Here is a 24,901-nt window from a genome sequence, read left to right as displayed (position 1 = left end):
CAAAGTCTGTTTATTGTTCTGTCAACAGGCACTTTCTATCTTGATCATGGAAAGACATCATTGCAAAAAGAACCCAATAAAGTCAAAAACATGGCAAGTTAATAAAACAAGTCATTAGTGTCAATTAAATAAACTTTCTAAGAGCATGTCATTAGTCACATAACCTCTAAGTCAGCACGAAGAGCTACATCTTAGAAGGAATCACAGGGCTGAGAATTTCCAAAGATCTCCTTTAATGTCCCAGAAAGTTACATACAAATAACACATGTGCTACCGTAAGCAAAAAAAGGAAACCTCCAGCCAAAAGGTAAGTACAATGTATTTGCTGAGAGTAACGGAGAGAAGATGATGAAATTCTCTGCAAGCAGGACTCGCAGCTTTAAATATTTCTTAAGGTGGAGACTGGTCGTTCTCAGATTCTGGTGGGAGTTTGTCTCTCTTCACTTGCTGAGAGCTTCAGTCATCTCAGGAACAGCCTTAAAAGAAAAACAGTGAAGACATTTAGTGTTGGTCCACTATTTCGCACTAGCACTGTTCAACAAATGCATTGCATTACATTTCTCAGCTGCATGTTGGTACTCGGAAATTTATCAATAGTACACCAGGCTGCAGATACTGAAACATTCAATGATGAATTCAGAAAGACTTCTGGCCTAAAAAATAAATAACAACCCTGATAATGTAGTCTGTACAGTTTAGAAAAAACAGATTCTAAGGCCTCTTAACTGCTAAATATAAGTGCGAGGCTATTAAAATTGTTGTTCTGGTGAGCTGAGCAACTTTCACATCAGAATCAGAGTACAACATGTAGTGAAAATCGTGTGTCCGAACTGCGGACAGGCTGCAGACATTCCAGGGCTTGGTTTCTAGCATAGGCAGGACCCTTACTGGATACCGGGTGGGAATCAAACTTGTGACTCCCACTCCGAAGGTGTGTAGTCTTACCACTACACTACCCAGCTGGGTATCAATTCACCATTTGGAGGCAGTAGTAGAAAGCCTATCCATTTTAATCAGTTATCTGTGGAACGATCAGATGTAAGATGATCTCATTGCCCGGTAGGTCGCAACTCTGCTGCCACAAGCTATTATTACTAATCACTGCTACAGAGTTGGTCAGGACACCTGGGCTGCTCAGGCACTACTGAGGACCTAAATAAAACATGATCACCAGGACACAAATGAAAACAGACTTTTGCAGGCAGCACTGGACTCCACTGAGTCATGCTAGTACACCTGGCTCGCCATCCCAAAGTATCAGCTAGACACCTGAACGCAACTGAGCATATAAGAGGCCTGGCAAGCAGAGGCTTTAAAACCACACTGAAGCCAACTTCTGTAAGCTATTGATCTGTTTTTATATCTTCTGATATCAGGAGAGTTATAGCTTGCACTCTCCTCAGATTAATTCAAGAATTTAATAATTCAACGGTTGCACATTTCCATTAGGTGGAATAAAGCATCATGCAAAATTTATCCAGGAGAGAGCAAATGTTATATTCTGGCTATCACTCACGACTCGAGAAACATACAAAGTAAATCCAGGCATTGCTTGGTTGCTTCCTAATGTGGGATCATAGTGACATCATTATAGCCATATCAATCCCAGAGGCTTACTTTGAAAAGATCGGCTACCAAACCGTAGTCAGCCACCTGGAAAATAGGAGCTTCAGGGTCCTTGTTGATAGCAACAATAGTCTGAAGTGGGGGGAAAAAAAGAGACAAAAACAACCAAAATGTTACATTTATGTTTCTTTAGATTTTACTTTAGTTTTCACAATGGACACAGAAAACGGATTGTTTAAAAAACAAAGTTGTGAACGGGCAGACTTTAATATGATGCTTCACTCCTGACACAATTTTGAACGTTTTGCAATTCTTGCAATTCGTTTTCCTTCTTTTTTTCTTCATGTTCCACAAGAATACAACCAAAATACAAACAAGCTGGTAGCCAGTTGTGCAGAGTCCCGTCGAGCGATGCCCATTGAAAGAGACTGCCAACATGTTACCATCAGTCAGAATCAATCTGTCTGCATTTATAAATTAGATGATAACTATTTGCAGACGTTCAGCATTCTCTCTGGGAGCGACTGCAGTCACTCCAAATCAGACTCCAAATGTTTGCAGAAAGGATGCCGTCTATCAGGCGAGATGAGGCCTGTTGTTCGTAGTATTTTAATTTATTTATTAAAATATCAATATTTGATGTCCCTGTATCGATCCAACATCGCCAAGCAAAATATCATTCTATTTATGCATTTGAGATGTATTGAATTTTTCCTCCCACTGCTAACATAAAAGATTCATGATATAAACAAGACAAAAACAATTAAAACCCACAGCAAAGATCAAAATCATCTCAGTGGGTATTTTGAGCGTAACCATACCAGGTAAACATGTTTTTGGATCATAATGTTAAGTCACCAGAGAACACCAAGTGCAACTTTATTATTTTTTAAAAAAAATTAATATTAGAAGTGAAACTTTCCATTCTGTTTATTACAAACTAACAAAGTTAAGAGAAGAAAATCAGAAAAATAGAAAATGGAGCACACACCGCTCCAGTGACTTTACCTTGCTATCCTTCATTCCTGCCAGGTGCTGGATGGCTCCTGAGATACCAACAGCAATGTACAACTCCTGTGAACATGAAAAGCACAATACAACCAGGCAAATGTTACATGTGTTACATGCTTAGGATCTGAAGTTTAAGCTCAAGGCTAGGCCGTGGACTCTGGCTGCATAGTGTCTAGATGAGCCTGGAAAGGGTCGGCCATTACTACATCTCCTGAACCTTCCTTGGAAGAACGCTCCCAACCATTTTAATACCATATGAATATTTTAGTTCAGGGTTATTGTTGCACTTGGAAATTTCAGATGATAAGAACATCATTCTACAAACGTGACTGACTACGTTCAACCAGTCGATGAAAAAGAATATATATATATATATCACATAAACTGCAGGTTTCCATTTCCACAAAGCAAACAGCATATTTTTTTTAATTAGTTTGTCATTCCAAATGGAGTTTTTTTTTTTTTTAATATCTTAATAACACAATAATGACTTTTATGTCAGTCAGCCAGAGCCCTTTTCACACACAGCTCTAACTGATTCCAATTAGTCAGATAAGAAAATTAAGATATACATACAAATCTCTAGACAGACATGTTTTGTACTGTTTATCACTAAACATTCTTAGATTGGTGGGGTGAATAAACTAACCAGATTTAGACTGTATTTAATTAACTAAGCCAAATTCAAAACGCTTGTCATAACATTAAAAAAAAATCTAATTTGGACAGTCTGGACTGGTCTGGGGCTCTGACCAGACATCCACTGCACTCCATTTTAATGGATCAGCTAAATCATTTAGGCGCCTGAAATGTGCTATCATGTATATTTTGTGAGGCCTAATGTGTGGGTAATCACAGCTGGGGTAACCTGACAGAATCACATAATGGGAAGTTAACCTTTTTATTAAAAAAGAAAAAAAAGGAATAGCAGCCATCACAATCATAGTGATTTGCTACATGAAGGCTAACAGGCATCAGTCAAAAGCAAACTTACACAGACTTTGTCCCCTTTTAAACCTTAATTTTCACTATAACCAATCAAAAGTAGTTTGTTTTGTTAACCTACCGGTGCTACAATTTTGCCAGTCTGTCCAACCTGCATGTCGTTAGGGACGTAGCCAGCATCCACTGCAGCTCTGGATGCACCAACTAGAAAAAGAACACTTTGCAATTAAAATGGGGCCAAAAAAAGCAACCAAGCAAAGTGATAAATGACCCAAACTTTCCCAGAATAGAATACCTGCAGCATTCATTTTGTCTGCAAGGTCATAAAGCAACTTGAAGTTTTCTCCACTCTTCAAGCCCCTACCTGAGGGAGGAAAAAAGAAAGGAAAGGAGGAACCATTAGTCTACTGTGCACATTGTTAAACTATACAATAGCAAGTCTATGTTACAAACAAATATTTTGCCAAATTCAAACTTCAACAGTTTTTGCACACCTCCTGACACCACAACTTTAGCACTTGTCAGCTCTGGACGGTCACTCTTTGTCAGACTCTGTTTCAGCCACTCAGAAATTCCAACCGGAGAGGAAGCAGACACTGCAGATCAGACAAACCAGTAACAATAAAAAAACAAACAAACAAACAAACAAATTTCAAACATAAAAACAAATAAGGTGCTGTTGAACATCATCCAAAATTTCACCTAGTTTCTAAGCGTGTTCAGGATAAATCTGTAAGCTACTACACCTTCTTCTGATGCAGCACCCCCTCCCTCTGTTGGAGCAGCTTCAAAGCAAGTCCCTCTGATGCTGAAGACCTTGATCGGCTCGTTGCATTTCACAGTGCTGAGGGCATTTCCTGTTTAATCCCAACATTTAATTAGATGACTACATTACAAAAAAGCTGACTTCCATTATAAAAGCGAAAGTCAAACTGATGCAGTTCAACAAATCTGTAACTCAATGAGAATGCTAGATCTCTATATCACAACATGCTTACAAAAGATTACCTGCATAGATGGTCCTAACAAAAGTATCTGAAGATTTGACTTCAATAATATCTGAAACTGGGGCGACGTCCAACTTGGCAGCCACTCTGGGAAGCAGGTTCTACAAAAGAGGAAGGCAGCCACAGTATAGTTCACAGAGATGTTGCTTGGCATTTTGTTCACAGCAGGATTTTCACAAAATAACATCAAGTAAGAGCTTCTGATTTCAATTAAATATACACAATAGAATATTAGTTCATTTAGTGACTAGACAAAAAAATTAAATAGTAATAAAATACAGAAATACAAGTTATACGAGCATCATTTGTCTACTGTGATTTACCTTTCCAAAAGCTGAGGCACCAGCACAGATGTGAGTGAAGTTGAACTGCTTTTGTGTCTGCAGGATAAGTGGAGTCAACTCCTCTAATAAAACAAACAAATCAGAATCAGCATACTTTATTAATACGTAAGGAAATTGTGTGGGTTACAGTTGCTCCAATACAGTAACATTAACAGAAACAGACTAGACTGTTTAACAATACAATATGTTACAGATTTAGGAAATAGCACAATATATACAAATCACTCAATAATAAATAGTCCGATAGCAGAAACAACATCAGGCAGATGGCATACTACGAATGCTGTGACACCTGTTCTTAATCTCTTAACCATATGAGCGGTTAATTAAATACATTATTACTCTCTGTGCAAGTTAATTACCACATCACTCAGAGACTGGCAAATATTTAAAAAAGAAGCGCCAACAATACCTGGTAGGCCACCTTTGTAAGAATCATGTTGGGCCACCAGGACCTTCTTCACACCTTTCACTTTGCTGATTTCCTCTGCAACCTGAAAACACAGAAACGACATCCAGCTTTCTTTGTGCATATCTTCGTGTGCAGCAAAATACACATTACAACATCCTACTCCAATAGCGAAGCACAAACACACCAACAATAGCAGAGGTGATCCATGCCTGCCTTTGTTGCGTTTTGTTTTACTTTGTTGTTTAATAAAGGGGGAAGGGAAGCTGAATTTAGTCTCCATCTAAGCGCTCCATGATTGTACTTTTACATTAAACCCAATCAATTTTAGCTCTGGAGAGCTGGAAGAAGTGCTGAATAAAGCCTGTCCTACTGTGCCTGTGGCAGCAGGAGTGAGTCTGTAACTTTATCAGCACCCCACCACTCTGGTCAGAACCAGATTTCCTGCTATCAGCCACTTTTATTGCACCCTTAACAAGTTTGTCATCGGTTTAACTAATATTTACGTCACGTTTGCTCCGTAATGGCAACACAATCTGTCGTCATTTTAGTTATTCCATTTACATGCACGCACACACATACTCTGCACATCAAAAGCTTTACCTACCTTTGCACAGTTTGTTCCAGCAACCAGACAGGACACCTCTCCTCCCACTTTAGTAGCAGCCGTAATGGCATTGAGGGTAATAGGAGTTAATTTTTCATTGTTGTGCTCTGCAATGACCAAGGTGCTTTGAAACCTCTGCAGGAGACCAGTCTGAAAACACAATCAGTCAAAATGAGATAATATATCACTGTTTTATTGGTTCTGCTGCCTAAAGAGATTAAAAATAAAATACATGCTTGGTAACATATGATTTCTGTATTCTTATCAAATTTGATTTTCATTTGAAAAAAAAAAGATAGATATTGCTACCTAAAATTGACCACAGACACCATAATCATCACAGCACAATCATCCTGGAGTAGTGTTGAGCAGAAAAGCTGAATTCACTTTATCTTCATTTCTACCACACAATCCAATGTCATAAGTATCAACTGACCAATGTCATGTGTTCAAGAGTGAGCAGTAAAGTTGTATAACTGGCAAATGTCCTACATAATAATTTTTACCTAATGCTTTACCTGTGTTTATACATGCATTATTTAGAATAAATGGTTGTGCATGAAATATTTTGACACAGAGTCTGAGATCATCTTTAGAAATAAATGCTATGGGAAGGTGCACGCATAATGTCCGGATAGAGGGCAAACAATTTTCAGTGCAGCCTCTAAAACGGCTGCATCTCACTCAGTCAAAGTAAAACAGGATGCTGCAAGCCTCATCTGGACATAACTTGACACAGTTAACCAGCCATGTGACGCAAAGGTCATTCAGATAAAGACCAGCAAATGGAGAAAAAGGACAGGTCATGTCAACTCAACCAGGGGTTCCCACAGAACAGTGTAAATATCTTTTTCCTGTGAAAAACATTATATGCACAATGCACAATAGAGCACTCGCAAAGGTTACACAGGACAGAAAATTATAGTTTCCACCTAAATTAAATGACAGATTTGAGTTTCATAAACCTACCTATAAGTGCTGTCTGTCTTCATGGCGTAATCTACTATGAGTTCAAGTTTTTATCAGGTTTGATGTATTTTAGAGGATTTGTGTCAGATCCAAAGAATTGTTAATAATGAATCTATAGCATACGCATGAAAAATAACACAAAACATTTGCAAAACTTTATAAATACCGTGCAATCAATAAATGCTAAAAAAACACTTCCTCAATTCTTTTACTTTACGGCAATGTATACCCACTACAGCCTCTACATACTTATAGTTATAGCATATTCATAACATACCTTCATACCGTGTACATTGTAACATACCCATAATAGAACCATTTTTGTACCCTCATACCTATAACAGACCCATTTCTGTAATATATCTATATACTTATATTATTGCTAATATATATTTTGTAATATATCTATATCACGGCTAAAGCACTTCTGGATGGACGCAAACTGCATTTCGTTGCCTTGTACTTGTGACATGTGCAATGACCATAAAGTTGAATTCTATTCGATGTTATTCTATTCGGTGCAGGTTGGACCTATGCAGTTTCAAGGTGATATAGGTGGTTTAATCTGGCAGATACTGGCCTGTGAAGCTAGATCAAGCTAGTTATTTTTGACATAATGAGTAAAATAATTAAGATATTTCTAAGTAACCCTTCCAAATTCTCATTAACTATGGTAGGGCATGTAAAGGGGAAGGGGAGGGGGGTTAAACAAAAACTGATTGGATAACAGGGAGAATCCCAAAATACAAAATACATAAGGAAACTACATTTTTCCTCCCACTTATTGCCTACACATCTCACCAGACATAGGTATTTTTAATTTTGACTCTTTGGTAACACCTGCAAGTGGCAGTTTCGTAACCGTTTCATAAGCATAAGGCTAGCCAGGCTAGCACTAACTAGCTTTCGTTCCAACAATATTAACTCCTTTTTAAGCTATTTCACAAAGTAGAGATAGTATGCAGATTTATTGTCGCATTATGTTAACTAATACTGCCACATGTTTAAATTCCTTGTAGCACACTTGCGTCTGGAAACGACAATGACCCGGGTAATGTGTAGCTAAGTCATAAAGCAAGCTAGTAGCTGCTGCAAAGAAACCAGCGTTTACTGTTAAAAACTGATTTAACCAATTAATGCAATGCCTCACTGTAAGTTAGTGTTAGCGTTATTCTTACCAAATGTTTCAGATTTGATTTGTTAAGAGCTCTGTTCATCTTGGACCCCGAAAGCTACAGCTCCCTTCCAGTCCTGCAGACACAAAACTGTGCCAAAGGTCATCTGACGTCGGCGAGGAATTCTCGCGAGATAGCTTCGATCAAGAACCGCAACTTCCGGCCAACGCTCTTGCTCCTCCCCCTCTCCCTCTCTCTCTCTCTGTAAAGTTTAACACCAAAATAAATAAATAAAAAGAAGCTTTCTTTTTATGTTTTGTTTTCCGGGTCTTTTGTATTAAGTTAATATTTGTTTTCCTCTTCAAATCAAGCAGGAGCACATTTAACTCTGATTGGAGAGCCTCCGCTACTTCCTTATATATGCAAGTGCTGCGTAGAGAAAACGCAAAATAACAAAAAATAAAGAATAATAGAATAAATTTCGAAACAGAAAGAAAGAATACATTTTGAATAAATATTATCAAATATTACCGAGATATACTCACACTTGATTCTTTGAAAAGCTTCTTTTGTGTGCAGTTTGAGAAGTGAAAGAAAGTGAAAGAAAGTTTTTCTCCCCTTACTTTATTTTTTAAACACAAATTAGCTACAACACTAAAAAGTACTTGCAACATGAAATTACCAATATCTATAAACTCAGCGTACATCAGTTCCATACTATGCGATGGAACTATGTCAAACTACATTGTTCCTTTAAAAAAAATAAATTTTGTAATATTTTTTTAAACTACTTTGAATAATCATAATTTCTTACAGTGTAATCCTCTGTTGGGCTATACTGGGTCCTGACATTAAGACAAATGTTACAGGTTATATGTAACACCAACCTGAACTCTCAGTGTAACTTGTTGGTGAGTTACAACGTGACTTAATGTAACTGCTCAATGCCAGTAGATGGCCTTCTCCAGCATACTTCTCTAGAAGAAAACCTCCAGGGGCATAAGAAAGCCCACGGGACTGACCAGACTAGAGAAATCCCCATATCCCTATGAGAGAAATGATCACCAGTGTCCTTAAACTTTAAATACTTTAAATTTTAAATCGTACTTTAAATCTTATAATGGCCAATACCACTGGATGCGACCACTGATGGGATCCAAAGAAATGTGACTAGCACATTTACTTAAGTACTTTCCTAAAGTCCAGTTCTAATGTACATGAGTTATGTTGCTTTCTCATTCTTCTCTACTTTATTTTTCATGCAAATATTTGTATTCCATTCTACTTATATTAAGTAAATGATCACTTACTGTGTTACTGATAAACTGCAACCCAGCAATATGTAAGTCATTAAAATCATCAGTTCTTTTTTTTTTCATTTCCCCCCCACTTGCAAAACATTTTCCAACAAAAACTTGTATTTGAACCTATTTTTATTTAATAAACCTATAAGACACATGACAAAATCGTGTCCAGTATACCTATTTCCTGTGCACCCCTTGACTTGTTCTTGGTCCAGTGCCACCCAACTGATAAAACCCTGGAAACGCCCCTTATCACAACCCGTAACAGGTCCAACCAAACTCAAAGAAGCCACACACTGAACTGCAGGACTCACCATGCAAGACCTCCCCGAAGGTTTCTTTGTCCATGCCTCACGGATCAGGCCTGCAACATTATTTTCTGTTAGTTTTGATTTTGCAGCTGATCGACGTTTAAAAAAGAAAAAAAATACTTCGTTTTTTTTCTTATTTGAATTTATAGGTGCAACTCAAGATACCCAAGAACACCTTACAAGCAATTGCATGCTAGAATCACCATATGAATAAAATAACAGTTTAAAAAAAACCCACCAAGCACAGGGCTGCTTGATTAGGGCGGATGGTGGATATGAACTACCTTCAACCTGAGGTATACATATAAAGGACACCTTGCAGATTGCTATTATAGGACTTCTTTTCCACTAGAGCAAAACTTCAAGAGCTGTCCAAAGCAACGATCAAGATTTATGTTTCACTTCTCCAGCTGATTGATATTCAGCTGATCTATATTTCATCCAGTAGAGGGCTCCCTGCTGATGTGAGCATTACTTACTATGACAGCTTGAAGACAGGGTTGGAAAAACCACCTTATATGATATTTGCATAAAACAGCTAGTTTAACCAAATAGGAAGAAAAAGAAGCAAAAGAAGAATTAGCTTTAAGGCTGCGTTTTCATTAAACCTTCAGATCAATATCACTTTAAACGCGTCCTGCTAGCTTTAATAGCAAAAATCTCACAGCAGAAGCAAAAATTATAATCACATAAGAGTAGAGGAGATAAGGCCCGTGTGTACATTTTCAAGGCAAGGAATACTAACAAAAAAATACAACAACTGCATAATGCATCCAAGCCACACTTGCTTGAAAATTAAAAAGAAAAATCGCATACATACACACACACACACACACACACACACACACACACACACACACACACACACACACACACACACACACACACGCTCCTCCTGCACACAAAACCAGCCCAAGAAGCCAATAGAACAGAAAGAGCAGGGGGTCTTGGAGGAGATTTGCATGGCACCCTCTCCCCGGACCCACAGACGTCCAGGTTTGCAGACGTCACTGGTCGATGATCTTTGTTTTCTCTCCACCTCTCGGAGGAGGAATACAAGTTTATCATCCAGCCCGGGACGGGACGGTCTCCTCTGCCTTTTGCTCCTCTTCTTCCTCCGTCTGTCGCCTTGCACTCGGCTATTCCTCCTGTATGGTGGATATCCTGCTCAACACTTCTTTCTTGGATGATATGGGGGATCATTCAAAAAGTAAGATTATTCCCTTTCTAATCCCCTTTATTTTGTGCGTGCGAGGGGGTTTATTTGGACTTTTATGTCATTGACGCTGTTTAGACGCCTGGGTTTGATGATTAATCTCTTAATAATATTCAAGGCTTGCAGGAAATTCCTAAAAATTTGCAAGAGATCCGTTCACAAAGCCTGTTCACACCTCACCTTTAACATAACTGGGCTATAAAAAACGTGTGTGGTGGTCATATTTTTTTAAACCCACGTCGTTATGCTTGGGGATATTTTTAGCTCCTGTGGCCTAATTATAATTATTCAGCAATATTCTTGGAATGAACCTACAAGCTTGATGTGATATGTACGCAATAGTTTCTCTTCTTAAGCTTGGCGTGGGTTTGAAGGGATGTCGTGAGGATTAAAAGAGCACATACGATCTTGCATTATTGCATTCCCACTTCACAGAGAAGTCAGGAATCGCAATGTGTGTGGGCTGTGGAAGTCAGATACACGACCAGTACATCCTGAGAGTGTCCCCGGACCTGGAGTGGCACGCAGCCTGCCTCAAGTGTGCAGAGTGCAACCAGCATCTGGACGAGACCTGCACTTGCTTCGTCCGAGACGGAAAGACTTACTGTAAAAGAGATTATGCAAGGTAGTAAGTCAGCAGAGTTTTCTGGATTTTCTTTTTTCCTTTTCTATTTTTTAAAGAAACCGTTAAAAATACTGGTTATTTTTTATTTATTTTTTAAAGGATGAGGCAAAAATGATAAGTCCATCATGATGGGCTATATTAATTGCAAATGCACAGGTTAATTAAAGCCCAGAGCTCAGTCTGATTTGAGTTATAGACATTCGGGGCTTAAAATTATTGTCCCTGCCCAGTTAAACTAGTGCTCGTTTTGTTAGGATCATGAAGTGAGACCAGCATCAGATTTAAGTCCAAATAAATAATACGAAATATACGGAATTAATGCATGGGACCAACACATCTCCGTGATCCTCTGCAGGTTATTTGGCATCAAATGTGCAAAGTGTAACATGGGCTTCTGTAGCAGCGACCTGGTGATGAGAGCCCGGGACAATGTGTATCACATGGAGTGCTTTCGGTGCTCGGTGTGCAGCCGACACCTCCTGCCGGGGGACGAGTTCTCCCTGCGGGACGACGAGCTGCTGTGCCGGGCGGACCACGGCTTGATGATGGAGAGGGCCTCAGCAGGGAGCCCGCTGAGCCCGGGGAACATTCACAACAGACCGCTACACATCTCAGGTACAAGCTGGCTTATTGTTTACATACCAGGCACATTATTATTATTATTATTATTATTATTATTATTATTATTATTATTATTATTATTATTATTATTTGTATGTATCTATTAACCGGTTATGTGTATATACACCAAATCTATTTTTGACACATTCACTATTTCACGATTAATAGGCCTCCATATTTAAATTGATTGTGTTGATACCATTGGAGTATATTTGACCGTTTACAGTGATACCTGTAATAAGACATGGGGTATTTGTATTTTTTAAAGGCTTGTCTACTTTTGCCCCTTAAATAAAACATGCAGTTATTTAGTTTAACTTTTAAATTTTCCGTCTCCTTAGATCCAGTTTCGGTCCGGCACCCTCCACATCACCGGAACCACGTCCACAAGCCGTCCGAGAAGACCACCAGAGTGCGGACGGTGCTCAACGAGAAGCAGCTCCACACACTGCGGACCTGCTACAATGCCAATCCGAGACCGGACGCTCTGATGAAGGAGCAGCTGGTGGAGATGACCGGCCTGAGCCCCAGGGTGATCCGCGTCTGGTTTCAGAACAAGCGCTGCAAAGACAAGAAGAAGTCCATCCTGATGAAACAGCTTCAGCAGCAGCAGCACAACGACAAAACCGTGAGTAAACGAGGGTTTCAGTTGCAAATAATCTGACGTTTCAACACCTACAAACACAAGTCTACTTTGTAACTACTGCGCAGCAGCTTATCGTGGCGACTTTCATTTAAAGCAGGACAACTGAAGCCCAGTAATAACACGAAAAGGCAGTGCTGATGCTTATGACTAATGTATAACAATAACAAATTCATAGAAACGCTGATAATTAAAAAAAATGACAAAAAGGGGGGAAAGTCACAAATAAAATCATTTAAAATAAGTGTATCTTATTTTACGGAATTGTAAAGGAAATGTAAATTAAACTAAAAAAAATAATAACAATAATAATAAAGCTTTGAAACACGGAAACCGCTCCATATACTGCTATTTTGCAAGTTAAAATTATTATTATTATTATTATTATTATTATTATTATTATTATTATTATTATTATTATACGTGGATATTTCCTGCATTTTAGTTTGTTATTTTTTAAAGCGTATGAGCTGCATTTTATTTATTTCCATTACGTTTTAGCTATTTGTTTATACGATAAGCTATAAGCTAAAAACAAACAAACAAACAATGCGCCCCCCCCCCCCCCAAAAAAAAAAAAAATAAATAAATAAAACCCCAACAAAAAAAACCCAAAACATAATAATGCAAAACGTAACAAAGGAAATAAACTAATAATTTAAACACATTGAGATTGGAAGGTTTTACTCGGCAAACAGCGCACTAACCTTTATCCCAGCTTTATCCATCCGCTGACTAACGCATATTTGATTGAACTGAATATTTTGTATTTTTTTAATCTCTCTCATAGAATCTGCAGGGCCTGACAGGCACACCTCTGGTGGCAGGCAGTCCTATCCGCCACGACAACACCGTGCAGGGGAATCCTGTGGAGGTGCAGTCCTACCAGCCTCCATGGAAAACCCTCAGCGACTTCGCCCTGCAGACCGATCTCGACCAGCCTGCTTTCCAACAACTGGTGGGATTGAACGTCATAAATTATACTCAAAATGTTGAACTGGCATGAAGGGTGCTGCTTACATACATGCGCAGACAGGGGGAGGGTAAGAGCGAGACCTTAGTGATGAAAGACATTTATATAAAATTCACAGTTATAAATGGCTTTATCCATCAGATTGGAGACATTTAAACGCAAAATGCATGTTTTGTGTGTATCAAGTCACTTGATCTGGCGGTCATCTTATCGAAGATGGGGATTCGTGAGATTATGCGAGGAATTTGGGCCTATAGTTTTAAATGGATTCATTTCATACTTTTAAGTTTTTAAAAGAAAAAAAACCCTCTCTGTGTGTATATAAAGATATATTTAAATGCTCCATTCACACATGTTGAAGTCTCCCTAATGTGGTCTTGTTAAAAATGTAAGACATTTCTCTGCTGAATTGAATATTTCCCCCTTTTGGCAGGTGTCTTTCTCTGAAGCGGGCTCTCTGGGGAACTCCTCGGGCAGTGATGTGACCTCTCTGTCGTCTCAGTTGCCGGACACTCCGAACAGTATGGTGCCGAGTCCCGTGGACACGTGAGGAAGTACCGGGATCAGCTGGAGGCACCGAGCTGCAGGACTGCGCAAAAACCCTCAGTGACATTCAAAGAACGAATATAACAGCCAGGATGGATTTTGCTGGAGGATCATTTCATTCAAGTCCCCTTTGGAGGATTTGAGGTCTGACTGTTCCCTGTACATCTAGGTATCTGATCCCACTCTCCTGCCCCATGACACTTCGACAGGACACGCAGCTGTTCATGGACATTCTGGTTTTCGAGCTATATATGGGACACCTTGCCTCCACAACGCCCACACCTGAACTGAACACAACGGGAATATATGGTGGGATTTAAACACGGGAGCCTGCTCTGGACGTCCGAACGCTAATGCTTACAGTATGTTTTAAAGGGGAAAAAAATACAAGCTGTGTAGATGTGCATGATTTCCACGTTCACTATCGACTATTGTAAATTATTGAAACAGATTAAGAGTGAGGTGCGTGCTGTTCGCGGTTCCTCCAGAAAAAAATAAGTTATTATTATTTATTATTGAAGGCAGACATGGCTGGACTTAACAATAAAGGGACTGATTATTGCATGCAAAATCCATTTGTTCCATAAGCATTCAGAAGATTTTAATTATGGTCAGTGAAAATAAATCAGTTTTATGGGAAATGAAATGACAGCGCATCTGCTGCTTATAAAGCGTGACTTTGTTTAAAGTGGGAATTGATCTGGAAAAGCTCAGGGAAAAAAAGTGGTGCAAAAAAGAGAGAAAAACTCACACTCCTTCGGCCAGTTCAATCTTTCAGTTTTACACATGTTCTTGTTTCTAGAGGTGCAAACCTCCACATCGTGAGGCAGGAGCCTGCAACACCGAATCTGCTTATATTTAGCGTTTCTGCGCCAAGTGGATCAGTGACTGATGGTTGACAATATATTATTATTAGGCATTTGGCACATGTATCACGGCTCACTGAGTGAGACACAATAGTCTGCGGCTTTTTTAATCTGACTTGATATGTTTTTATGGCTTTGAATGTTTACACTGGCTATATGAGTATTAATGCGCTCCTCAGCCTGGGGCTGAAATTTATAGCAAATTGTGCGTAATGTTATGTTCCAGTTATGGCGATAAAATGATAAAAATCGAGCTTTTTTAGGGGGAAAAGTGCAAAAAAAAAGAGAAAAAAAAGTGAACCATTACAACCATGTGAATCCCCGTGGTTAGGCTACAAGTCTAGACAGAGGACAGGCTTCGGCGGCCCCCTTATCTACATCTGGCATCACCTGCAAAGGATACGCTGAATGGGCCCACAACAAAACGCGCAGCGCTGAGGGGACTCCCAGCCTGCGGACGCATTCTGGCTTGTCTTGAGTTTATTTTCATTCCAGTAGGAATCCTGAGCGACAAATAGCCGCTGGACAAGAGAGCATACAGGTCAAGCCGTCACTGACATCCTACACCCGCTACAATTTGTCGGGGAGGAGCTTTTCTTTAAAAAAATTAAAAAATAAAAAAATCACTGAAGGAAACGAGATCTGATTAAAATGAACAATCCTGTTACCTGCTGGTAAATATTTAAAAGTGGCAAATTAGATACAGCAGTGGTAACTATTTATTTAATATTAAAAAAAGGCTATGGGGTGATATAACCTGTGGATTTTAACAGGGATTATCTTGTAACCGATCAGGACAACCTAAACTTGCAATGTCAAGACTGCATTTCCGCACAATGAAGTGAGTCTAACCTGTAGATTGCCGCATTTCAGTTTTTTCTTCTTGTAGTTCGATTTGGGCAGCTAGATCCAAAAAAAACCTCAATATGTCTCAACCAGTTCATATGTACCGGTACTCATGTGTCGTCAATGACAGCTCACATTGGGCATCATTATCCAACTCCATAGGAAGCCAAATTAAGGGGGGACATGGAGTTTAAATACCTCTGCTCATTGTGCAGAGAAAAAAATCTGACACCACATAATCACATATATTTGTTTTATTTTTGATTACAAACTCAATAAATTATATTAATTTGTAAGTTCCTCCTAACAAAAAGTGAATGAACAGGAAAAAAAATGTGACATTTAAAAAATAGAACCTTTAACACATATCAGGAATCAAGGCAGGGCATTTTTTTTAAACTGGCATTATGTAGACTACAGAACATTCTAGTAATTCACATTCAACCAAATAATGCAAACACACACACACAGTATAGAAGAAAACGTTTGGCAAATTATATATTACAGTATAAGTAAGTACTTCATGTTTAGATGGTCACTGCTGTAAGCTTTACTGTCTACAAACGGAACAAACAGAAGTAAATGGCTTATTTAGACGATAAATGAAGTAGTTGTGTGCATGTTCTCACTGAAATGTACAAATAAGACATTTTGTGCAAATTCCTCTTAAACAACAGAATGACTTTCAAGAAATCAAACTAGATGCACAAATATACAAGGCTTCTTTCTTTCTTGTACATCTGACACAGTTTGAAGAGCATATCTTTTACTCATGTGCAAAAACAAAAAAAATAGCTGAAAACATCTCCACATCTTAGTGTCTTTTCTAACGATTAATACAGTGCTTTGTCATCACGTTTGCAGCGCCATCAGTCCTCCTGCTTTTTGAGGAAAAACTGCAGCGCTGAATCCCACTGATCTCTTGGAAAGCGGTTGGACAGTTCACAGAAATCCAGTGGCTGAAAAACTGTAGACAGAAAAACAGAAATCCTTTTAAAACCCAGTGTAGAATTTCACAAAAACAAGTGGGTGCTGAAATTCTTCCCGAAGACATTTTTATTAATCCTTTTAACAAAAAAAAAAAAGGGAAAAAAGCACATAACAAAACAGATAAAACTAATTGCAGATATGGTTTTAACCACCCCCATGATATTAAAATATTTCTACACAACTAAAAATTTACTGAACTAAACTAAAGAACTTACCCGTTTTACTTGGTTTATTGTCTGAATCCTTCTCCTCTGATGCACAATCCTAAGAGAATACAGAGGCTTTAGTATCATCATACAGTGTACTGCAGATTATGCAATATGAGTAATATCTGAATCAATTAAAATAAAAAATGTTCTCGTTGCAATTTACTCAGTAAGCTAAACCACTCCGGATTAAATCGTTCCACTCTGAGGAATGTTCCTGAGGTTAACACAGAGATGAGGGCAGCGGGGCGAGACGCCATGCGTTATTGCTTTGTTTGAAAGACGTGACAATAGCTTGTCTCCCTCTGAATGGAAGTTAATCTGTGTCTAAACAGTGGAGCTTGCAGAGAGGTGAGGGGGCTTGTTGTCAGGAGGAAGATGAAGGAGACAAGCTGTTTACTGGGAGGTGAACCAGTGGCAGGTAAATCCAGTGTGAAGGAAACCGTTTGTCTTTGTAAAGCCCGGCCTGTTACTGATTCACCGGGGCCTGGATGAGCAGTCGTCAATCAGCTGATGCACAGGGGCTACCTTATGGTGTGAATGAGATTAACTGGGTGTGGATGCTCTATTTAGAAGACTGGACTCATTTATAATACTTTCCGCATTTCTGCAAATTCCTCTTCACAAGAAATCAAACAGATGCACTGATATAAGGTTCAGATGTTATGTGTGTGTATGTTTACTACTCTTATTTTGAGAAACATACAAATCACTCATACAGTTTAATCAAGCCTGCATCTCTAAGAGGAATTTATGCCCTACATGTTGGAATATACTTTACGTTTTTATACAAACACTGATGCTAAAGAGCAATTAGTGCTAAATGTATATATCCCAACACGTAGTGGTGATCAACAATTGTGTATTTAAGTGTTTTTACAAAGCACAGTACAAGTGTGACAATGTTTCTATATTTACCTGAATGAATCTGGCCAGCAGCACGCAGCTCATCTCCTGCTGCAGGATGACCTTGTTCTCAGGGTTGTTGTAGCAGGCCGAGATGAGCGAGGGAAAGAGTACTTTGATGAGGCGTGGGTGGCTAAAGTACTGGAAGGGCAGCTGACACAGTTTCTGCAGTACGCTGGGCTGGCGGCCAGATTGCACTATCACCTGGAACACACAGGGAGCGGGGGATAGTCAGTCACCGAGCCAGTCGGTGGCACTGCTGGTTGTAAATCAACGCCCTGTACACCTCCCACATGTAAATCTGCCACTAAAAACAACACACCAACAGCTATTAGGAGGAGACCTGGGGGCGGTGGGGGGCACAGCCTCCCATGACACAATCACAGGCTATAAAACAATGATGGGATGTTTTGTTGCAAAAACGGTTATAGCGGAGCTGCTGTAACATGCACGAGGGGAAGCGAGAAATGTGAAGCGATGTTATCGTTTGTGACTAAAACGTCACTTTCGAGTTTCGCGTTAAGGTCTTTAGGCAACGCGAAAGCAGGAGGGAATCCGTGAAGGAGTGAAGCTCAGGTTGAGAGGGCATTAACAGGGCAACAGGGTGGGGTGGCGTGTGAAAGGCAGGCTCCACCGACAGCTTGGCCACCCCCACTTTAAGAAATGAGCAATACCATTAATGGCATTTTCACCAGGCTGACATCCTGCTCTCCATCACAGCCAGTCATTCTTACATCCGGACCACCAGTATTAAAACCAAATCACTCGCAGCCTCATTTGATTAGAAAGGTGGCTGCTGCAAAGAGAGGGGTCTCCGGCTAATGCTCTGGTCATCGCCCCTAAGCTCGACAGGACCATCAGCACGTGGTCGAAAGCCGGGAAGGTCAGCCTGTTAAAGCCTGGCTGGAAAAACATCCCGCGTTGCTTTACAGGTACAGACTCCGCGCCAATGGAAACCAGAAGGGCAAGGAGAGGTCCACGAGTCCCAGTGACATAAATTCACAAGATTTACAAGATTTTAAAAATACTCTCTGTAATACTCTTCCATTGGTTTCTCCTTTGATAATGCACTTTGAGTTCGAGCAGCCGGATAAACAAAGCGATAATTCATTGCTTTTTATCTGTTCAAGGTGAAGGTTCTCAGAGCTGGCCTCTACAGCGGAGTTCAAAGGGACACAAAACAGTGTCATTCCCCCATCATCATTTGTTTAAAGAATCCATATGGACAGTCTGAACTTTAAGGTAACACAAGTCCTTGAAAAGGGCAGAAGCAGTGAATTTGTCAACCTGAAATGTAAGCACTGGGAGAGAGCACGCAAATCATGTGTGCACTGGTGTGTATTACTATATCACTGAAAACCTTCTCTCAGTATCCGCAACACTTTTCACTCACTTTTCTTCCCCTAAGGAATTTGGGGACCCAGACATATCAATCCATTGACGAAAGCAAAAAGTTAGGTTCTGGTTGTTTCTACATGTAGGGCTGCTTATTTTCACAGGGTCTAGATTTAGTATTTTATTGCTACTTCTTCCATTAAAGCCTACATTTTATCTTTTGTGTTGCAACGCTGCCTGAAGATAAAACTGGAAACAAGGGCGTGGAAATTTATGCACTCGTATTCATCCGAAAGCCAAAGCTATGATTATGCAAAAGCTAAAGCATCTCTTCGTTCTTGTATATTAACGCAGAGCATGTTGGGGTATCATAATTTAACACCGCAGCAAGTACTGCATGTTTGAGCAGGAGTTCTAAGGTGATCCAACACACAAATCACCCAGGGATCTCATAATCCTCCACTATGCACAATTCCATCTTCAGCTGCCTAAACAAATTGTCCAACTTCAAGTGCCTGACGCAGAAAAGGCATAAAACACAGCCTGGTGGCAGCGACAGCCTGGAGGTAAAAGAACAGAGTCGCCTGCCAACTTTCCGCACGTCTACTAGGTGAAGAGCGGCACCGGAGTCTGAAATGGCTTCCAGCTAAAGATTATGCTTTAGCATTACTTCTCCCGGCATAGCTGAAGTATCAGCGGCGCAAAAGCTCGACGTCATAAAACTAACAACAAGCATGTGAATCTCTGCGTCTGGTCCACGTATAACGCAGGCCCTGTAAAACCTCAAGTGTCCTGGCTGCTCTGGTCTTTCTTAAGTTCAGAGACACGGCCTTTAAAAAAAATGTTTTTATGATGCTCCATTACATAACTTCCTCACTGGTCACAATGACAACAACAAGAGTGTAAAGTTAATGTTCTGAAACAAACAAATTCCTGGAAAAAAGCCAGCGTCAAAGCTGAAACCACAATTTAAAGGAGAAAAGGAAAAAAAAAAAGATTGTAATTATACAGTCTCACAATACAGTACACTTCTCAAATAACATAAATAGCCTGTATGGATGAGGTTGGCATTTATTTCTTACTGATTAAATTTGTAATGTCACAACTGTGGATGCATTTCCAAACACCTCAGGAGGAACCAGAGCGGGGTCATATATCTGACACTTAAAGCCACAATATAAACCAGATTCAGTGGGACTCCTTTACTGATAAGAAAAGCAGCACAACAGACCACATAAAGCAAAGTTTCTCAAATAAGTGTTTAGTGCTTTTTTACAGCAGTTACAATGGCTGATGGGGATGTGTGCAGGACGCTGTGTAAACTTCCTCTGGACAATTGGACGTTAGCCGCAGACACTGACAAAAATGCTCCAACTTGACGTTTAAGGTAACTTTTTTCAAAAACGAGCTCACTGTTTACACAATAAAGCTCAATAACTCTTTATTTATGAGCTGCCGCTGTCATCCCATCCCAGATTTACCCAGTGATAATTCTGCACTGAAGCTAGCATGACAACAGTGTTACAGACAAATGGAAACTCCTCACTGAAAGGCCCGCGGGAATAAAAATATCCTCAGCTTCACTTAAAATCAGCTGGACCTGTGCTTCACCCCCGGAGCTGGGTGTAAATCATGGACTGAGCTAACAATCAGGCACTCTTCTGCCAGTTAGTGGAGTGTGTATGCATGTCTGTGTCTCTCTCTGCCTCTGTTTACTCTGCTGGGTGATACAGAGTGTGCATTTCCCGCTGCTGGCTCCCCATGGTCTGCACGAGCTGCACTTACCCTGCAGGCAGTAAGGGCTTGGTTGTCTTGGCAGTAATGGACTGCTGAAGGAAGAGTTTCAACATCAGGTTAACAGGAATTACAGGCCTAAAGCCTGGTGTGGGCCTGCGGGGCAGAGGAAACGCCCTCAAAGAGAATGGGAAGAAGAAGACTGACCCCACAGAGAATGATGAGCTCAGGAGGTGTGTGTGTGTGTGTGTGTGTGTGTGTGTGTGTGTGTGTGTGTGTGTGTGTGCGCGCGTGGGATGTTCAGTCTAGAGACAATCCATAGCTCATGTAAAGGCTACTGGTATAAAAACAACCGTTTATGAAATATAAGCACAGAAAAATTAGGTGCTCTCAGATGCCTCCAGAGTGAAACATCCATACAGTACCTGAAATCAGACCCGCTGTGTGTGTGTTGACAGCACTTGTGTGTGGCTTCCTTTGCTTGCGTGTGTGTGGCAATTTTCCATGTGCTGTATTCTTAAGATTTCCACACTCTAAAATTGCTTTGTCTTTCTAAAAGGCGAGCAGGAGTCAGGTGGGTTAACATGTCACCAGTTTATAATTACTGCCCGTCAGCTTAAGATCCAACATCATCACTACGGATTAATGTATTAAAGACACGGAGATTAACAGTGCATCTCTCTGGTGAAAAAGGAAATACAGTTTCATGTCAGTCAGCTACAAAAAAGATTTCACTTTTGTCCTTTTTTTGTGTCAAAAATTCTTTACAGACACAAGCAGCAGACAATGAAACACATGGCTACATGACTCGGTGGCCCCCGTAAGCAGGGACACACTTATGAAAACACACAACCCTACATATGTCACTCTCCCAATGGCTTTTTGTGTGACAAGGTGAATTATTCATGCCCCCCAGAGCAGAGGGAATATATCACTATGTAAAGGGGCTGCTTCAAAGTTCTGCTTTTTATGAGCAGCTTTATTTCTAGAGCATATAAACAAAAGCTGGTGTGCTGACAGTGAATCAGCAGTCTCTGTGACCGCACAGGCCTTGGGTTGGGCCGCTTTTGTGTTCTGCCAGTGCTTACATTAGCTTGAGAAAAGCTCAAGCTGCTCTAAATATTCTCCTTAACGCCATCCATCTTTGGTGCAGAACTGAATGGACGCATTCCAGGAACTGGACCACTGGCAAAGATCAACTCTGTGTGAAGGTTGTGAGGGATCTTGTTTCCTGACAATCTATACACAAATGTGTGTGTGTGTGTGTGTGTTTTTTTTCTTTTAAAGATCCAAATGCAAGGTAAGTTCAGGCAGCTTCCAGGTTGTGAAGGAAGTTTTTGCATCAAATTAGCATCATGCAAATGTTTTAATAAAATATGGGATTACATGTGCTTTGTTATCATCGCTGTGGCTGTGCAAAGACAAACAGTCTTAACGCTTAATTAGTCAAAATAATATGCAAACTGGAGCTACAATGTCCAACAAATGCAAATTATGTACATCAGAATAATTAAATTGGGGTTTGCCCTCTGCTACTATCCAAAGTAGCACATACACTGGAGGCACCTTTAATTAGAAGTAAAAAAGAAAAAGAAAAAACGGCACATTAAAATCTGTAACCAGCCCATAAATTGTTGTGATAGGGGCTGATTGTAACAGTGTGGGTGTAGACTGAAGCGCTGGCTGCTGCCTGTGTGAGACAGGCTTAGCTTAATCAAAGGCCAGCCAACTGTAGCACGACTAATCAAGGGGCCGGTAGACGGGCCATGCATGACAGCCAATTACACAGCAGCCAGGTCTGCACCATCGCATCCTGCTCACTTCCACAGTGCCCCCTAAGTAGTTGTAACACCAGGACCAGCACACAGCCCCACTTTTAAAAGGAGCGAACAATAGGTCGCTCTGTGGGACAATAGACGACACGCGGACCAAAACCAGGAAAGTGCCAAGGCGTGAATCTTTAAAGAGGTGCTTTTTGTTACAATTACAAAACGACATCCTTTTTAAACCCCTGACCAATTATACACGAGAAGAACAACAGTAAGATGATTATCACCAGTCTTTTTTAAACTCAACTGACAACTCTGAACAAGTGTGAGCAATAAATGTAACTAGTGCGGAAATATCTAATTAGCTGACAAATAACAGAAAATCTGTTGCAAGTTTTATAAGCGATTAACAGGATTAAGTAGAGGTTAAATGATGCTCATCAGTTTTAGTGCTAAATAGGTAATCATTTAAATTTTTTTTTACAGATTTTAGTTTTCATCAGATACAAAAGGCAATCTGAACAAATAGATGGCAAGAAATAAATCGAGAAAATCATATGATGATCTCATAATCCAAAATAAAACTAATAACTTCTTAACGTCTTCTGAAGGACTCCAAACAAATTTTCCAACAAGATTTTCTTTTCTTAAATGCCTCATCTATGAACAGTAAAAACTAGATGTCAAAAAAAAAAGAAAAAAAGGACAAAAAGTTACTCCTCCCTTTATGACAAACAAAAAATATATATGTGCAGTGTTTATGTTAAGAGTAGCTTGGTTTACAACACAATTAAATATGGTGCGCCAGTGTATCTTAGGTTCAAGCTAGTTTACCTGGTTGTCGGGATGGTTAACGGTGAAGTATCCCACACAGATGATGACTTCGTGCAGCAGCTCTTCAGATGATTGCTGGGTACAGTACCAGAGCAGGGAGCTGACGATGTGTCGAAAAGCTAGAGACAGGCCCTCTGCCCCTAGAACGGACTGACAGGTCACAGAAAAAGCACGTCAGCGTGCATCACAGGTAATTTAGATGTAAACTGACTACGACTGTTATTGTAAAGAGCTTTTACAACAATTACAACACACAGTAATAAAAGGTTATATATGTTTTGCTGGTGGGAACAAACTTGGTGTACGTGTATAAGCAAATCAAAGGGGGTCTGACCGTAAAACACCCCGATCCCACACTGAAATGACATACTATTAGCTGCCAGCAGACAGTATTTATTAAACATGTCAGCGTGACAAAGCGCTATAAGATCATCACATGTTGCACTACAAGCTTGGTTGTGTTAGCCTTTATACATAATAAAAAAATAAATGAATTAAATAAAAAATAGGAAAGTGAATTCAGGTTTTGTGTCATGAAACAAAATATATTTAGCAAAAAAATAAATTTAGATTAAAAAAAGAAAAAAACAAAAACAAAAAGGGAAACTGGAAAATAATAGCGAACGGCACTGTATTCAAACAAAAACAGGCTCTTTTACTCTTTTTGATGAGGTTTTCCTAACAATGACTTGCAAGTTAGTTGCATTTTGGCAGAAAAATGCAGCAACAAACTGTATAACCCAGTTATATTTCTACTGACTGAATTCTTGTGAAATTCCCTTCTAAACACAGCACTGAGAGCTTATGTGGTTGCAAACTGAGCCTGAACAATAGCCTCAATGCAGATCAACCATCCATTTCAAGTATATTATGTACTAGCTGTTGCAGAGCGGTAATGCAAGACACGAGGTGATTACAACTCATGGCTTTTTTTCCCTTCTTCTTAAAAAAACCCAAAAAACCAACCAAAAACCAGAAACCACACATTATTTAAAATGTTCATAAAACTACGACAGTAAAACGCTTTCATTTCCAGCTGTTTTGAGTTGCCTGAATATGGCGGGTCAGTGAGAGGAAGCTGCTTCAAAGTAATTACCACAAGACATTAAGATAATTAACAGCATTCTCGCTCACTCTTCTGGCTTTCAGTCTATGCGGTGACTTAGCACAGTGAAGCTGTCGCCCTCCCCTCCTTGCGCTGGG

The 24,901-nt window shown here is 39.8% G+C and overlaps 3 protein-coding genes across 3 annotated transcripts in view; 1 reads left to right on the top strand and 2 right to left on the bottom strand.

Moving 5' to 3' along the window:
- Window positions 1–216: 216 nt before the first annotated feature.
- Window positions 217–8,177, bottom strand: etfa (electron transfer flavoprotein subunit alpha). The gene is made up of 12 exons (XM_085412207.1): window positions 8,037–8,177; window positions 5,890–6,039; window positions 5,286–5,367; window positions 4,853–4,935; window positions 4,531–4,630; window positions 4,269–4,379; window positions 4,017–4,118; window positions 3,818–3,886; window positions 3,644–3,726; window positions 2,575–2,640; window positions 1,618–1,698; window positions 217–476 (listed from the first exon to the last, which is right to left on the bottom strand). The coding sequence occupies exons 1-12, from the start codon at window positions 8,073–8,075 to the stop codon at window positions 441–443; spliced, it is 1,002 nt and encodes a 333-aa protein (XP_085268333.1). The 5' UTR covers window positions 8,076–8,177; the 3' UTR covers window positions 217–440.
- A 2,344-nt stretch (window positions 8,178–10,521) lies between these two features.
- On the top strand, window positions 10,522–14,858 carry isl2a (ISL LIM homeobox 2a). The gene is made up of 6 exons (XM_085412205.1): window positions 10,522–10,798; window positions 11,240–11,429; window positions 11,785–12,044; window positions 12,392–12,678; window positions 13,484–13,651; window positions 14,100–14,858. The coding sequence occupies exons 1-6, from the start codon at window positions 10,606–10,608 to the stop codon at window positions 14,214–14,216; spliced, it is 1,215 nt and encodes a 404-aa protein (XP_085268331.1). The 5' UTR covers window positions 10,522–10,605; the 3' UTR covers window positions 14,217–14,858.
- Window positions 14,859–16,163: 1,305 nt separating this feature from the next.
- Window positions 16,164–24,901, bottom strand: part of scaper (S-phase cyclin A-associated protein in the ER) — a 68,648-nt gene continuing 59,910 nt past the window's right edge. Inside the window, exons 28-31 of the mRNA XM_085412203.1 lie at window positions 23,699–23,848; window positions 18,039–18,230; window positions 17,130–17,178; window positions 16,164–16,891 (exon numbers count right to left, since the gene is read on the bottom strand). Coding sequence (XP_085268329.1) covers window positions 16,794–16,891; window positions 17,130–17,178; window positions 18,039–18,230; window positions 23,699–23,848 — 489 coding nt within the window. The 3' untranslated portion in view covers window positions 16,164–16,793. The remainder of the gene's footprint in view (window positions 16,892–17,129; window positions 17,179–18,038; window positions 18,231–23,698; window positions 23,849–24,901) is intronic.

This window comes from Rhamphochromis longiceps, linkage group LG7 (genome assembly GCF_057381845.1).
Source record: "Rhamphochromis longiceps isolate RC_006_pf linkage group LG7, R_longiceps_female_GT1.1, whole genome shotgun sequence".
Taxonomy (NCBI): domain Eukaryota; kingdom Metazoa; phylum Chordata; class Actinopteri; order Cichliformes; family Cichlidae; genus Rhamphochromis; species Rhamphochromis longiceps.
Note: the sequence above shows the minus strand (reverse complement) of the source record. Positions and strands in the feature narration are given on the sequence as shown.

What these genes read in the sequence shown, in the direction of transcription:
- etfa (XM_085412207.1), bottom strand. Translation starts at nt 8,075, where the DNA reads ATGAACAGAGCTCTTAACAAATCAAATCTGAAACATTTG. An exon ending in CAGGAATGAAGGATAGCAAG is followed by an intron (nt 1,699 to 2,574) that starts GTAAAGTCACTG and finishes CCCCCACTTCAG; the next exon opens with ACTATTGTTGCTATCAACAA. An exon ending in TGGTAGCCGATCTTTTCAAA is followed by an intron (nt 477 to 1,617) that starts GTAAGCCTCTGG and finishes TTTTCTTTTAAG; the next exon opens with GCTGTTCCTGAGATGACTGA.
- isl2a (XM_085412205.1), top strand. Translation starts at nt 10,606, where the DNA reads ATGATCTTTGTTTTCTCTCCACCTCTCGGAGGAGGAATACAAGTTTAT. An exon ending in TATGGGGGATCATTCAAAAA is followed by an intron (nt 10,799 to 11,239) that starts GTAAGATTATTC and finishes CCCACTTCACAG; the next exon opens with AGAAGTCAGGAATCGCAATG. An exon ending in TGTAAAAGAGATTATGCAAG is followed by an intron (nt 11,430 to 11,784) that starts GTAGTAAGTCAG and finishes GATCCTCTGCAG; the next exon opens with GTTATTTGGCATCAAATGTG.